Here is a 15,514-nt window from a genome sequence, read left to right as displayed (position 1 = left end):
TGAAGAAAATAATGTTTGTTGACTTACTAGATTTAGAAATTTTGTCTTTATTTTTTCTCTTTCAAAAAAATAAATACAAATTTTCTAAATTTAGCAAACAACAAACACTATTTTCCTCCAATTTCTAGCATCCACCTTTGAACAAAATTAAATCCATCCAATTTATCTCTAATTTCTATTTATTTTGGTTTAATTGTAATTTTGAGGGGTAAAAAAGTCATTTCGTTAACATTCCGTTAAATCCACTAATGGAAATTAGACGGAAGTTGACGAATGTAACAAAAAATAAACTTCCGGTGGCGAGCTGAAAAAAAAAAGTGTTTGTATATTTTTGAAAAAGACAAAATAAACAAGTGGATGAGTGTAAATTTTCCTTACAATAAATGTAACTTAAGAAAATCTATTAAAACATTGGTAAGTTATTAATTTAAACACACATATATACCCTTTCTTTATGTTTCTAAATTGACCTAAAAAAAGGATGTTTAGGCTTCAATGCATGGGCTGTTTTGGTTGGGTTTCTCATCCTTTAAGTTAAAAAGTGGACAAGTTGACCAAGCCAAATGCTATGTTACAGCACCAACTCACATCAATTAAGCTGGGACAGGCCCACCCACTTCTCCAAAGTCCAAACCATACTAATTGCAGCCGTGACTTAACTTTCTGGGGACTCTTTTGTCAACAAAGATATATATATAATTGCAAAACCAAATAAATAAATAAATAAATAATAATAAATTTACCCTTAAGAATCATTTTTAATTAAATATGGAATTCGAACACTATTTTTCATCTCTTTTAAAAGAAAAAAAATGATGACAAGAATATAAGTTCTCTTATTTGTTTTTTTAATTTCTCTAACTTTGTGTATTAACTATATTTTCATCTGTCTAAATAATAAAAAAAATTTATTTTCATTATTTGTTTTGTTAGCCTCTATCTAGTAGTTTTTTATTCTTCAAGTAGCTTTTATTTGGCCACTAAAGTTCGAATTTTAAGAAGATACAAGGCTGAAAAGTTATTTTAAACTTTACTAATTGCTATCTTTAAAAAAAAAAAATTCATTGTTTCACGTAAATATTTTAAAATATAAACAACCCAAAACTTTTACTAATTTATTAAAAATAATTTAAATTTAGAACTTCCTACTTTTGTAAAAAAAAAAATTGGATAATAATATACCGGTGGTCATCGCCGATTTGCCGTTCATTCAACAACCATCAACGAATAGTAGACATACAATTATATGCTTTGAAGCACTATTATTATTTTAAAATATTTTTTTTGATTGAATAATTTTCAAACTATTCTCACATGAAATAATAATTTTTAAAATATTTTCTAAATTATTATAAAATTCAACTTACTTTTTTGTTTCAAAACATAAGGAAAAATTTGAGGTGGTTGATGAACTTTTTTTTTTGCCTTTTTAACAAAAATAGAATATATTAAGGTTTATAATAATTTAAAGATACTTCTAAAGATTATTATTTTAGGATGAGGATATTTTCACCCACTATGTTTGTAAATTCACCCCACTTTTAGAAAATAATTATGATAAGTTCATAATATTCTTAAAAAATATAAATTAATAAAAGTTTTATATAGTCAATCAATTAAATCATTCTATTAATTTTTTTATTATGTTTTTCAACCATCTTTGATCATAAATTTTAATATAAATTTTATTTTACTATTTTATTCTTATGATATAAAAAAACAAAATTACCCTAATAAAACATGAGTTATTGTATCTAATAATTTAGGTATTTAATTTTGCGACTTATAATCTAATATTTTTAAATGAAACCTAATTTTTATTTTACTACCCTTACATGTAAATAACATAAATTTGACAGTCTAATAATTTATATGAGAATTATGCCATAAAAATACTATGTTAATTTAATTAAAAAATAATAATCATACTAATAAAAAGTAATATTAGAAACAATGAGTTTAGTACAAATTAGAAAAAAATATTGAAGTTAAAGTAAATTCTTGATAATTTTATTTTATAAGGTTAAAATAGTCAATTTAAACTTACGTCAAAACAATCTTTATAATCAAATATCCTAAAAAAATGTAAGTCACAAAAAAAGTCAACTAAGATAGATTTAATTAATTAATTTTCTAAAATTCTTCTTAATTCAAAAATTTTTAAAATAATGTGTAACTTTTATAATTATTTTTTAAAAATATGGTGAACTTACAAAAAATTATGGGGTGAAAATATCATCACTCATTATTTTATTATGGAGTAATCCGAAACCAACTCTTTTCCGTCAACAAAAGTTAAAAAAAAAACAAAAAGCTAATTTTATAAATTAATCAAAATTCTGGGTGTTTTATGTAAAAGTTCCCATTTCTTGAGACCTTGACCTCGAAGTAGCATGGGGAGTGTGGGACACGAACCCTGCGTGTTGTGTCCACACTACAACAAACAGAAACAAGCTTCTCTTCTGTTCTGTTCGGTCTTTCTTCTTCCACCTTTCATGCTATTGTTATTATTAATTTCATCGAAACTCAAAAACTGATAAACCCTTTACCCCCACTTCATGTCCCAATAAATCCAACCCACCCCACGTTATTTTCTTGCTTAAAATTCATACCCATCTCCAATTTTCGCCGTTTTCTTCACATCTTCAGATCCATTGCATTGCTTTTGGATTATATATATTACGTATAGGTACATACATACATACGTACATACATACACATACACGTGTGTGATAAATAGATGGATACAGTGAGAACGACGGCACGGCATGTTGTGAAAGTGAAGAGGGAGACATTAGAGGCTTGCATGACATGTCCTCTTTGTAACAGCCTCTTAAGAGAAGCTACCACTATTTCTTTGTGTCTTCATACATGTAAGCTACTTTATTTTATTTCATGTTTCTGTTGTATTGTTGATGGTTTTGATCTGGGAATTTGTTGGTTCTTTTACACTGGAGATTGTTTGCTCTTCTCTCAGCACTCTTGAGCTGTGTTACTTCTGTGTGTGTGTGTGTGTTTATGTTTGTTCACAGTTTAGAAATTTTAATAATATGTGTCGATGTTTGCTGAATCTGTTGTCCTTTTAAACTTTGGTTTTCTTCGAATTCAATTTCGGGTTGTTCTTTTTTTCGAAATTTTGTGAACTGGGTTCTATTAACATTGTATGTTAGTTTCAGAATTTCTAGGTGGTCTAGTTCATAGTTTCAATCTTTTTGTTGTTGAGTCATGTTTGAAGGTTGCAATTTGGATGGATATTGGTGAGATTATATGTATTTGTACTCATCGACCCTGTAGAATCATGATGGCTTGTGCTTCCAGCATGTGTTATTGAAGAAAGACCAAATGTGGGTGTTCTTTTAGGCTTGATATGGTAGAACGAGTGCAATATTTTCGCAAATATAGAAATACGTTATTGATTATTCTCTGAAAGCTATTTTTTAAAATTATTTTATAAGGATTGACCTTCTAGAACCATATGTTGTTATATTATAGAAAATAGATAGCACACCTTGTAGGTTTTCATCTCCCCTCTGAATGAATTGTTTCTCATGCACTAAATTTTGGAATTGAAACCAGTCTGCAGGAAGTGCATTTACGAGAAGCTTTCGGATGAGGAGGCGGATTGCTGTCCAGTATGCAATATTGATCTGGGCTGTCTTCCTGTGGAGAAACTCAGGCTAGTACCGGTGCCTTATTTATATCTAAGTCGTATCTCTTCATTTTCTTTTGTAGTCAGAATCAACATTCTTTTTATCTTTTATATACTTCTAGACAAGTATTGTAGGTTGATTCATGAAGTAGTTGTTTCTTAGAGCTTATTGTAGCAATTTTGAAATGTGTACGTTTATGTCTGAAACCTGAATTATATAACTAATATGCAGTGCACTAGTCATGGAGCAACATAACTGTGTAGTGATAGTGCTGGGTAGTTCTTGGCTGGAGACTTCCTGGTCTTGTTGTTTTCAATATTGGTTTAACTAAATTTGACAAGAGTCATGAGTTAGGGACTAATGCCTTAAGTGCAATTGGATTTTAAGCTTACCACCAAACCCCCTCTTCCTCTTGGATTCTTTGTTCTGCCTCTCTTTGTCCTCCAGGCATGATTAACTTAGGTTTTGACGTGGTTGCTAGGAGTTTTTTTTTTTTTTTTAACATCTATTATTCTGTAGTCACCTTTATCATCTTATTGGCCTATCATGGTTTTTCCCTTTTTTTGCATTATTTTTCTTTTCCTATTATTTTTGGTTTCTTACTGAATGATCTCCTTCATTTTGTCCAAGTCTTTTTTCTTTTCATCATCGCGGTACATAAGTTTTATTATTGCATCAGTAGCTGTCATGCATAAATGTTGGCTTCCTCCAGTTTTCTTCACCACTTGCAAATTAACTTGTGCTGGCAGCTGGCCTTTCTCTTTCTACGTCTAGGATTAGCTAAATCCACATTAGAAAAGACCTTTGCTTTGCACTTCTGTTTGATTTAGTTTGCTTTCGTCTAAATGTTAGGAACCAAGGTCTTTCACAGGATGTCGTGCCTATACAAGTGATTGGTTGTTTCTGTAAAATTTGTAGTGGAAAAAGTACTAGGTCTGACAAGTTTTTATAAAAGATTGTTAAGCTTTTATGCAAGCAAAGATGTGGACGTTCTATTAAAATGTATGAACTTTAATAATCATTCTTAAATGCAGGTGCCCTCATTTTTTTTAATGTGGACATGCTCTTAAACCTTGTGGTTTAAGAGAGTTAAAAACTAACTCTTTTAAACCCCACGGTTTAAAAGTATGTCTGCATGAAAAAAAAAATGAGGGTGTCCGCGCTAGAGAAGAACTCTAAACTTTGATATTCTTAAAAGTATCTTATGTGGATTTGAAAATTTGGGATTGTCATTCTACAGAAATCTGCTGGTTGGCCAGGCACTTCTGATAGTAGTATGCTAATATTTAAAGCAGTTCAAGGTCACAAAATCCCTAATCATATTGATTTATTATCCCTAATCATATTGATTTATTACTTTTTTGACTTCTTGTTTAAAGTCATTTCCTTATTATTTGCGTCCTTTGCTGGTAGTAGTATCAACGATTAATCTTGTTTAATAGGTTAGGTTTATCATTCTTTTAGACAATTTAGCTTGGAGTGTGACTACTGTAGTAAATGTGCTTAGGCTTTTTTTGGTGCTTATGGAATATGTGCAGGCCAGACCACAATTTGCAAGATATAAGGGCCAAGATTTTCCCTTTTAAAAGAAGGAAGGTTCAGGCTCCTGAAGTAATGCCTTCTATTTCTCTTCCAGCAAAGAGGAAGGAAAGATCACTATCATCATTGGTGGTCAGCACCCCTAAAGTACCACAGCACACTGGCTTGACTGGAAAGAGGACAAAAGGAAGTACAAGGAAGGCTGCTGCTTTACGAGGATGTGGATTTATGCTTGAGGATAAGAAGGAATCTTCTATTGAAGATCATCCAATGAGCTCAAGCTCACCTGATTCATTAAACAAAAATGCTCAAAACAGAAGGCAGGTAAAAGAGGCTGAATAATGATTGATGCTTTGACTTTATTTGAATCTAGATCAGATCCAGTCGTGTTGCAGGATTTACTATTTTTGCCGCTATTCATCCTTTTAAAAATGTTTTAGGAGTCTTACAAGGCGGAGCCATCTAGCGAGCAAGGGCCTAATAAGGTGGGTGAAATAACAGAAGCAAAAGCTGATCTCTGGACACCCTTAAACTGTCTTGTTGAAGCTGCCAACAGAACCAAGTCCTCCAAGTCAAATTCACAGGGGCCATCTCTTGCCAAAACAGATCTGCATAATTTCCCTGATTCAGAAGTATTTATGCCTGAAACCAAGGTCAAAGTAGAATTACCAAACTCTCCTGGTGGTGAAATATGTTCGTCTAAAACCAAAATGAAAGAGCATGGAGTGAAGACAAAATACCAAAATGACAAGAATGGAATTGGTTTGCATCCAGGACCAATGAAGCGTAGAAGGCGTGCAGCAGCTAAAAAAAGGGAAGTCGGAACTGAGGAGTCGTGTGCAGCAGCGCAAGCCATGCTAGACGCTGCAGGAGCTAAGTACAAAAGAAGGAACACTCCAATTTGGTTCTCATTAGTTGCTTCCGAAGATCAGTAAGATGTTACTTTGAATTTCTGATATTACACAACATTTATTATATACTTGATTTATCTCAAGGGTATATAGCATGTATTATTTGCAAATTGCTTAAGTCTCCAATTGTCTGATAAATGGCTTCAGGAAAGGCGATGGTTCCTTGCCTCAAATCTCCACATGTTACCTGAGGATAAAGTGAGTTTATTTTATCCCAATACTGACCATATGATTATGCTTAGTAGCTTATTGTTTCACACTTGTGGTTCAAGTCAACATTTGAAGTCTGTTGAAAATTTGTAAACATTTACTAGCTGATATTAAATCATGAAATTGTTTTTGCCGATACTATTGTTAAGCTCATGGCAAGTTGTATAAAACTCTTAAAGCTAAGGGTCAGGTAAAATTTTAGGTGGAAGCCAAAAAAAAAAAAAATGAACAAAGGTTAGAAAGAATTGCATATGATTTGTTTAGGCCGGAGTTTATATTTTCTTTTTTATCTTTTCGTTTTGAAGATGTGTTTATATTATGGAATGGTTGCAAATGAAATATTTTTGTACAGCTAGTAAGGGTAGTGTGCACAGGAAATTTTCTTCCTTACAACATTAGTCCTTTCTCTTGATGAGTATTATATTTATTGCCTGTAACCAAACCATGTATCGATTATTTCAGTATTCTTGCTCCTAGGCAAGTTTCCTAAATCTCTGGCTTGTATTATTTCGAATGATGCAGCATATTGCCACATCTTATTCTTCATTTTCTTTCTCTCTTATTTACATGATCATAGGGATGGTCGAATGCCTGTCTCATTTATCCAGAAGTACCTAGCAAAGAAACTTAATCTCACCAATGAAACTGAGGTGAGTTCATCTTTTTTTCTCGGCAACAAAAGCCATGAAAAGTTCCCATTTCCCAACTAAAACTTAGTGAAATTATTGTCCAGGTGGAGTTATTTTGCCGAGGTCAGCCAGTGCTTCCGACATTGCAGCTTCACAACCTTGTAGACCTCTGGTTCTGTACAGCATCAACATCGAAAAAGGTGCCAGCCTCCGTGGGCTCATCAGCTAAGGACTTCGTGATGGTCTTGTCATATTGTCGAAAAGTTCAAGCCTCTTGAAACTCCCTTACAAAATTTTCTTACCACCTCGGTTATACCTTTGGTAATCTTATGTTGTAGAATTTATAGCAATTATATGGACTACATACACACTATGAGATGGTTTGATCATTGGTGGTTGTAAAATGCATCCCACTGCTCCTTGTCACACTTATAAAGTTATTGAAATTTTTTTATTTGATTGGTTATGTTATGCGTCAAATTTTAATGTCATGAACTATTCCAAATCAACTTTAGATCATATTTTTTTGGTATCAAATCTTTCCCCATTTCCAAGAGGTTATATTCATCTAATATTAAAAAAAAAGAATTAGAATTTGATTTCTTTTAATGGGAAAAAAGAAGGTTATTATTATGGGGCTCTGATCAAAAGAGTGATTGTGCATGTGTCCAACTCTCATTAGAGGAATTGTGTTATGATGATCCACAGCTTTCCCAATAAGAGTTGGACATGTGATCTGTGGCTCATCTAGATCACGTCTCTTATTATGGGTAGTCACTATATTAGTATATTTCTTTAATGTTGTGTTTATTTGAGGGTTTAGAAAATGAGAATGAAAGAATGAGAATGAAATATATATTTACTTGGTACAATATAATTTGGAAATGTAAATAAAATGTGTGGGTTTCACACAATTTGAGAATAAGGAATAGGAATTTCATTCCCATAGAGGGTTGAGAATGTGGATTCCCATTCCCTGAATGGACTTTTGTATCCTTATAATTTTTTCATATTTTTCAAATTACCCTCGTTCAAATCACAATTAATTTTATTATTTTAAATATTATTATTATTAAATTTTTATTTTAGTTATTATTAATTATTGTTATTTTTATTAATATTATCAGTATTAAATTTTATTATTATTATTATTAATTTTATTTTTTTAATTAATATCATTTTAATAATATTTATACATATATCTAGTTAATGAAAATTACATTATTTAATATATGGGTATTTTGATAAATTGATTCTCATTCTCATTTATTTATGCTAAATAAACATTAAAATTTCATTCTCATTCCCAATCAATTCTTATTCCACTTTATTCTTATTCCCAATCAATTTCTATTCCACCTCATTCTCATTTCATAAAATAAATACACCATCAGTTCATTTCCATTATTTGGCGTGTGGAATGGTGGGGAAGGCAATACATTATTAGTAGACGGCAAGTTGAAGTCATCTTTATATTTTGTTTCCAGACGGCAAGTCGTCCATTACTTTTCTCAATGACTGACAGTAAGTCATTGGACTCCGACAACCCAAACAAATATTTCTATTTTAAACGACGAGTCATCCAACTGCGTATAAATTATCAAACAACAAATAGATCCCCTCACTTGACTAGATTGCTCTTAAACACAATACCCGCTCTACTGTTTCTCCGCAGACAGCACTCGAAATTCACGATGCAACATGAACAGGTAACCGAAATCCTCTTAAAACCGTTGTATGTTTTTCTTTTTTCTTTTTTCTTTTTTTCTCTCTCTCATATTTTGATATGGTGTTTAATGATTTAAAAATTATATTTATGTAAAGGCTGAGAAATCTGATACGGTGGTGACATGGGAAGATCAACAAAACATTAACAAATTTTCCAAATTAAACAACAGATTCCACGAGCTTGAAGATGAAATCAAGTTTGCCAAGGTTTGTTCTTCTTTCTTTCGCTTTCGATTTCGTCTGGGTTTGTTTTATTTTTGGTTATTTCAGGACTTTGGATTGTGAAGATTTTAATTTTTGTTGTACATATGAGATGTGTTTTGGGTAAAAAAGAGAAAACCCAGTTCTATTTCTTGTTTTTGCTGCAAGATAATGGATTTTTATTGTAATATGAAAGACCCCAGCTCTGGTTTCGAGTGTCATGATAGGTATTAGTGTAATCTGCACTGCGTATGTGTGTTTGCATGTCTGCTATTTTATCTGATGTATTGAGGAATTTCATTGTTGTATATGTCTTGGGAGTTTTTGAGTCTCTCAAGATCTTTACGAAGGAGGTGGATTTTAGAATATAGGTAAACATTAGGATCAAGGAAAAAAAAGAAAAAAGAAAAAAAAAGCTGTCTTGCAAGCTCATTCAAGATGCCGGGGTTGATCAAGTTTGACCCTGACTGATTTTGTTCATTTGATTTCGGACGAGTAGCTTGTGAATGGAAAGACTAGAAGACTAATGAAAATTGTAATATCAAATTTGCGATCTTTCATGCTGCCTCTACATAGTTGAGATAGGCGTGTAAATGTAATGCATATGTTGGAGAAATATCCTGACCTATTGTTGTGCCCAGGCATTTAGCTCACATCAAAGTGGAGACATTTCCAACTCTCTAGGGATGTCTAAAAAGTTGAAAAAGATAGTCAATGAGCTTAATGATCCTAATGGCATCAAAATGATAGACAAATATACTAATTGTTTGGCTATTGTGTTAGAGAATTTCCACAGGCATCTTAACATGTTTTTTCTATGTTTAAATTTATGCAAACTCACATCAATGGAAGCAATGTAAACTGAGAACATACATCAGATTTGGTGCATATCAAGTTGTTAACGGAACGCAGATACATTTTTGTATACACGATCATCATTCAGAGTATGTCGGGGCATTAAAGAGGTTGTGGTTCATATAGTATTATGTTTGGACTTCAATATGGAAGTATTTCTTAGGAATAAAACATTTTCAGTAGTCGTGTGCCTCTGTCAGTGTTCTGATTCCAATTTGAGTTCAAAAGAAGCCAGGCTGTCTTCATTTGTAGGCTTTCTACATCTAATGTAGAGAGATTATTTGTTTGTGCATTGCTCCTTTTTAAGAAATCTCTGGAGTTGGCTGGCAGATTTATTTATTACTTCTTTGATGTTTCTGCCTTTCTGGCTCTTTTCAAGATCTTTGGCTCTTTATGATGTGCAAGAGTTTTCATTCCCAAGTTGCCTTGGTGTGGTGTTTGGCTTATTTTTTTAATTTTTCAACATCTTTCGTTTCTCCTCAGGACGGATAGGAAGCAATGTTCGTTGAATTCCTTTTTGCTGCTTTTATTGTCTCATCTACTTTAATCACATTCCATCGCCTTTCTTTGATTCGTCCTGGTTTCCCTTTTCTTCTCTAACTTACTGGTGTGTTTTTTCACTAGGAAACAAACGATAATCTGGAGGATGCAGGCAATGAATTGATTCTCACTGATGAAGACATAGTTCGCTTCCAAATAGGCGAAGTCTTTGCTCATGTGCCAAGGGAAGAAGTGGAGACCAGAATAGAAGAGATGAAAGAGGTGAATAGCAAAACTCTGGAAAAACTTGAGAAAGAGAAGGAAACTGTTCTGGCCCAAATGAATGAATTGAAGAAGATTCTATACGGGAAGTTCAGGGACTCTATCAACTTAGAGGAGGATTAATACACCATGACTGTCATTTCTCTGTAATTTGGTTGCCTCTCACTTTTGATTTAAATATTAGGGATGACTTTACTCCAATCTTCAACTTGCAATTGAGTATCCTGAGTGAAGTCAGTGCCGATTTTATTTACTACAAATTGGTTTTTTTTTTTTTTTGGTTCCAGTTTTAGAACTGTCCAACTTGATATTAACAGGAATGAAGTTGGCTGGAAAATGAATGTGTAATAGTTGCCCCTGTGATATCGCCAATCTCAGAAGAAATATTTGCAGAACAAATGTTTCCAGTATATGAGTTGGCTAATGGTTATATTGCTCAAAATAGACTAAACTTGATTTTCTTGAACATACATGAAGATATTTACAAGGCACTTATGCATCATCACTTCCTCACAGACTGGTCTCCAAAGCCCATATCATGGCCTATCAGTTACTAAGGAATGGCCACTAAAACATAGCGGGGTACAAACAAGCAATCTAAATAGAAATGCACTGCTTATAAACACAGAGATCCCTTCCCACATACAAACCAAGGCCACTAGAATGATCGAGATATGCTCTTCTGCTTTTGGGCATTTCAAAAAGAGAGTGCGCGCGTTCCAATCAAAAGAAACATCGAAGACCATGTACTCCTAGATAACTTTCTACACTAAGAATTTACTATTAGCCCGCAGTGTCTGGATCAAAATGGCTGTTGAGCATTAAGTATAGACAATACAGTGATGTCAGATTGCCTAATAGTTCACAGCCAAGTTTCTTTATTTACCAGTTCCGCAAGAAGATTCATGAGAATTATGGTAAACGGGAAAAATAAATAAATAAAAAACAGATAGGAGATCAAATGAAGAATCTTCATTGCCATCTGAAGCCATTTCAATCAATTGAGTTCATTTGCTATTAGCCTATGGTCCTTGCCACTAGCCCAATTCATCATTTCAAGTTTTCAATAGAACCATAGATAATTGTACTGAATGATCAACTAACAATTTCTGAGGATCAATATTATTTTGTTCACAAGTACCAAACAAATGACTGTACCAAAGAAAAAGAACCATTACTACTGATCATCTTGTATTAAGACCATTCACAACCATGCATCAAGATACTAGCTACAAGGAAAAAGAATTTTGTAATCGACTGAACATTTCAAACTGTTCCAATTTTGCTAAACAAAGGAAACGTCACAAATTAGTGATCAGAATTGAGTGAAGAAAATAAAGTAATTGTTCCAAATTAGTGATTCCACAAAAAAAAAAAAAAAACTCTAAAATCACCTCCCCTGATGCCACAACAGAACGCTTGCTGATTTAATCTCTACAGCCGCAACACTGACTTCGTTTCCACAAATAAAATACAAATGACAAACAATGGTGAAATGGCCATATGAAATCAAGTCACACATGATCCGCACTTCAATCCAAACAACAGTAGCAAACAATCTCTTCCATTTTCTTGCAAGCTTCCCCGAAAAGATAAAGCTAACCAATCACACCAAATTCCATCACCTTAAGCAAACAATAAAACGCAATTATCACCACAAAAATCCAAAAAACAACAATCAGAATAACTACAAAACCAAACCGTCCTTGAACTTCACTTCATCACCATGAACTAAAAACACTAATCTAAAGAATCTCACAAAACCAAAAATACACTATCAAAACAAATGCAAATCCATCAAATTTGCATATGCCAGTCAACATAACTGCTTGACTCCCACCCACAACCAAAACCCACCTTCAACCACTCTCCTCATCCAAAAACACTAATCTAACTGAAATATCTCAAATTCGCATGTAACCAGTCAATCAGACAGGCTGACTCCCTCCCGCAACTCAAATCAAACCACATTCAGCGGCAATCTCCTCATCCAAAAACACCAATCTGAAGAATCTCACACCACCATTATCAAACAAAATCACCAAGAACACACTCAAAACAAACTGAAAACCCTCAAATTCCCATATCGCCAGTCAATATAATGGGTAAAACCAAACTACCTTCAACTGCAGTATGCTTGTCCAAAACACTAATCTAAAGAATCTATATAGAATGTCACAACACCATTTTCAAACACCATCTCAAAACAAACCCAAATCCCTCAAATTCGCGTATAACCAGTCAACCTAACGGGCTGAGTCCCTCCCAAAACCGAAACCAACCCACCTTCAGCGGCACTCTCCTCATCCAAAAACAAATCATCAGTAGCCCTAAAACTCGCATGCAAACCAACTAAAACAACGCCAACAATCAAACCCACCAACACATTGGTCCCTACATCAGTCAAAATCAAAGCAAGGACAGTAACCAAAGTCAAACAACCCAACACGAACTTATCATCCAACGTTTGGTTAAAAACGACAACTGGGTCGTCCCGAGCGAAGTAAAAGAACAGCCACAAGACGAAAACAACAATGAAAACCATCATCGATACCGGGTGCCAGAGCAAGCTGAGGAAGAGGATGAAGAGCATTACCATTGCGTAGTTTACGCGGAAGTAGCTCGCGTTCCGGCGGGCACGGGAGATTGCGTCGTTGTAGTCGGCGGGGAGGGAGAGGGCCGACGTGTTGAAGAATTCGCGCCATGGGCGGCGCGTGGCCGTTAGAGACTCGGCGCGTGAGAAGAAGGAGAGGGATGTTGTTGTTGTTGGGTTGGTAGTGGTGGTGGCAGAGCCGTAATTTGTTGGTGGTTTTAGGGACATGATTGGGATCTGAAAATTTTAGAGAGACAGCGACAGAGCGAGACACCCCGGAACGGTGTTGGTATGTTTCAGGGGCTTCTGCTGTGGCGTTGATGCGAGGACTTGAAAGAGAAAATAAGAATATTTTCTCAAAGTTTTTTAATTTTTAATTTTTTTAATTTTATTTTAATAGAAATGAATTGTTTTTATTTAAAGGGTGAACGTGCAATCGTGGATACAATGATCACAATGAGCCCCGCGCCCCCCCCCCCCCCCCCCCAAGAAAAAAAAAAGTCATCAAAATATTTTTTTTTAAAATAGCAATCTATAAAAATACTAACAAACTATAATTTTTTTTTAAATAACAAACTATAACTTCTTTTGACAACAATAACTTAAAAAATTAATTGTAGAGTTTTTTTAAAAATTTTTTTAATAATTATTAAAAAATCACTTTTATTGACTGACTTTATTTTATCTTATTTTTTAGATTTAACGTTAAAAGTCGTCTTGTATGTTATTGACACTTAAAATTGAAAATAAAAAAGTACTCATAAAATACATCAAAAGACTCGATCACCATTCAATACTAAAGGTGATTTACTTCTTTTATGTAAGTTTGATAATTATTAATAAATTAGAAAATAGAACCGCACTTCGCGCGGCTTTAAAAAAAATTAGTATTATTTTTTTATTACTTTACAATTGATGAAACTAATAAAAAATATGAATTATTTTTTTTAAAGATGACGCAGTCTTATAAAACTAATGTTATTTATGAAAGTTAATTATTTTTTTGTTAACATTAAAAATATATATTAATGTGTATAGTTAAGTGTACACAACCTTTTCATCAATAAAAATTATGTTCACACTAATCAACTCTCCATTTTTTTTAGTATTAACAGACTCTCACATTTTATAAAGTCTAACCTTTATTATCCAACTATCTTTATCATTGTTTAACTCATGAAGAAAATAGTACTTCATGAAGCATACAATACTAAAAATTTAAATAAGTCAAAAAATAAAAACACAAAAACATTTCTAAAGAGGATGTTGGTTAAATAAAAAAAAACACTCAAATATAACAAATCTTAAATGCTTAATATTTATAGAGCTTGAAGAAGGCAAAAGATACTAAATAAAATGTTGCATAATTAAATATAAGATTATGACATTAAAATTAGGTCATAGGGCATTGGTGAGGGAAGAGCAAGGAACATTCCTTCCTATATTAATTAGTTGATGTATTTTAAACCACTAAAGTTTATTTGTTGGCTTAATAAAATAAATGAATGTTTCAAAACTTATAATTAATTTATTATTAATGGTTATATATTGTTGAATTTAAATAGAAAGAGGAAGAGACATGTAATCTTTTGTAATCTATTAATTATTTTATATTTTTAATATTTTGTAATGTAATTATTTTTTAATCTCAACCAATATATTAGATAATAGATAATATAAAAAGATGAGAAATAATAATACCACAAATCTTAACTACTTAATATTTATAGAGTTTGAAGAAGTCAAAAGGTACTAAACAAAAGGTTGCATAATTAAATATGAGATTATGACATTAAAATTAGACCCTAATGGCATTATTGAGGGAAGATGAAGGAACATTCCTTCCTATATTAATTAATTGATATATTTAAGCCACTAAAATTTAATTGTTGGCATAATAAGATAAATAAATGTTTCAATATTTATAATTAATTATTATTAATGGTTACATATTATTGAATTTAAATAGAAAGAGGAAGAGACATGTAATCTTTTATAATCTAATAATTATTTTTATTTTTAATATTTTATAATGTAATTATTTTTTTAATATCAACCAATTTATTAGATAATAGAGAATACAAGAAGATGAGAAATAGTGATGTCACATCACCTCGTCTAGTCCCAACTTTATATATATATATATAGATTTTTAATATTTTGTAATGTAATTATTTTTTAATCTCAACCAATATATTAGATAATAGAGAATAAAAAAAGATGAGAAATAATAATGCCACAAATCTTAAATATTTAATGTTTATGGAGTTTGAAGAAGCCAAAAGGCACTAAACAAAAGATTGAATAATTAAATATGAGATTATGACATTAAAATTAGGCTCTAATGACATTGTTGAGGGAAGATGAAGGAAACTTCCTTCCTATATTAATTAATTAATGTATTTTAAGCCACTAAAATTTAATTGTTGGCATAAT

At 32.3% G+C, this 15,514-nt stretch overlaps 3 protein-coding genes across 4 annotated transcripts; 2 read left to right on the top strand and 1 right to left on the bottom strand.

The window, feature by feature from the left end:
* The first annotated feature begins 2,370 nt into the window (after positions 1–2,370).
* Positions 2,371–7,398, top strand: LOC18033886 (E3 ubiquitin protein ligase DRIP2). 2 transcript variants are annotated; one of them, XM_006423947.2, is made up of 7 exons: positions 2,371–2,873; positions 3,577–3,676; positions 5,189–5,513; positions 5,630–6,120; positions 6,248–6,298; positions 6,888–6,960; positions 7,044–7,398. In XM_006423947.2, the coding sequence occupies exons 1-7, from the start codon at positions 2,741–2,743 to the stop codon at positions 7,215–7,217; spliced, it is 1,347 nt and encodes a 448-aa protein (XP_006424010.1). In that variant the 5' UTR covers positions 2,371–2,740; the 3' UTR covers positions 7,218–7,398. The 2 variants fall into 2 exon arrangements, with proteins under 2 accessions (XP_006424010.1, XP_024034684.1); XM_024178916.1 differs by lacking the exon at positions 3,577–3,676 and having other exon boundaries at positions 2,800–2,873.
* Positions 7,399–7,547: 149 nt separating this feature from the next.
* Positions 7,548–10,895, top strand: LOC18033926 (probable prefoldin subunit 4). The gene is made up of 4 exons (XM_006423945.2): positions 7,548–7,562; positions 8,334–8,648; positions 8,764–8,874; positions 10,348–10,895. The coding sequence occupies exons 1-4, from the start codon at positions 7,548–7,550 to the stop codon at positions 10,606–10,608; spliced, it is 702 nt and encodes a 233-aa protein (XP_006424008.2). The 3' UTR covers positions 10,609–10,895.
* A 1,462-nt stretch (positions 10,896–12,357) lies between these two features.
* On the bottom strand, positions 12,358–13,486 carry LOC18035127 (PRA1 family protein E). Its single transcript, XM_006423944.2, has one exon. The coding sequence runs from the start codon at positions 13,304–13,306 to the stop codon at positions 12,707–12,709; it is 600 nt and encodes a 199-aa protein (XP_006424007.1). The 5' UTR covers positions 13,307–13,486; the 3' UTR covers positions 12,358–12,706.
* Between the last annotated feature and the right edge of the window lie 2,028 nt (positions 13,487–15,514).

The sequence above is a fragment of the Citrus clementina genome, unplaced genomic scaffold (genome assembly GCF_000493195.1).
Source record: "Citrus clementina cultivar Clemenules unplaced genomic scaffold, Citrus_clementina_v1.0 scaffold_8, whole genome shotgun sequence".
Taxonomy (NCBI): Eukaryota; Viridiplantae; Streptophyta; class Magnoliopsida; order Sapindales; family Rutaceae; genus Citrus; species Citrus x clementina.
The sequence above is the reverse complement of the archived record's forward strand: the minus strand, read 5'-3'. Positions and strand labels throughout refer to the sequence as shown.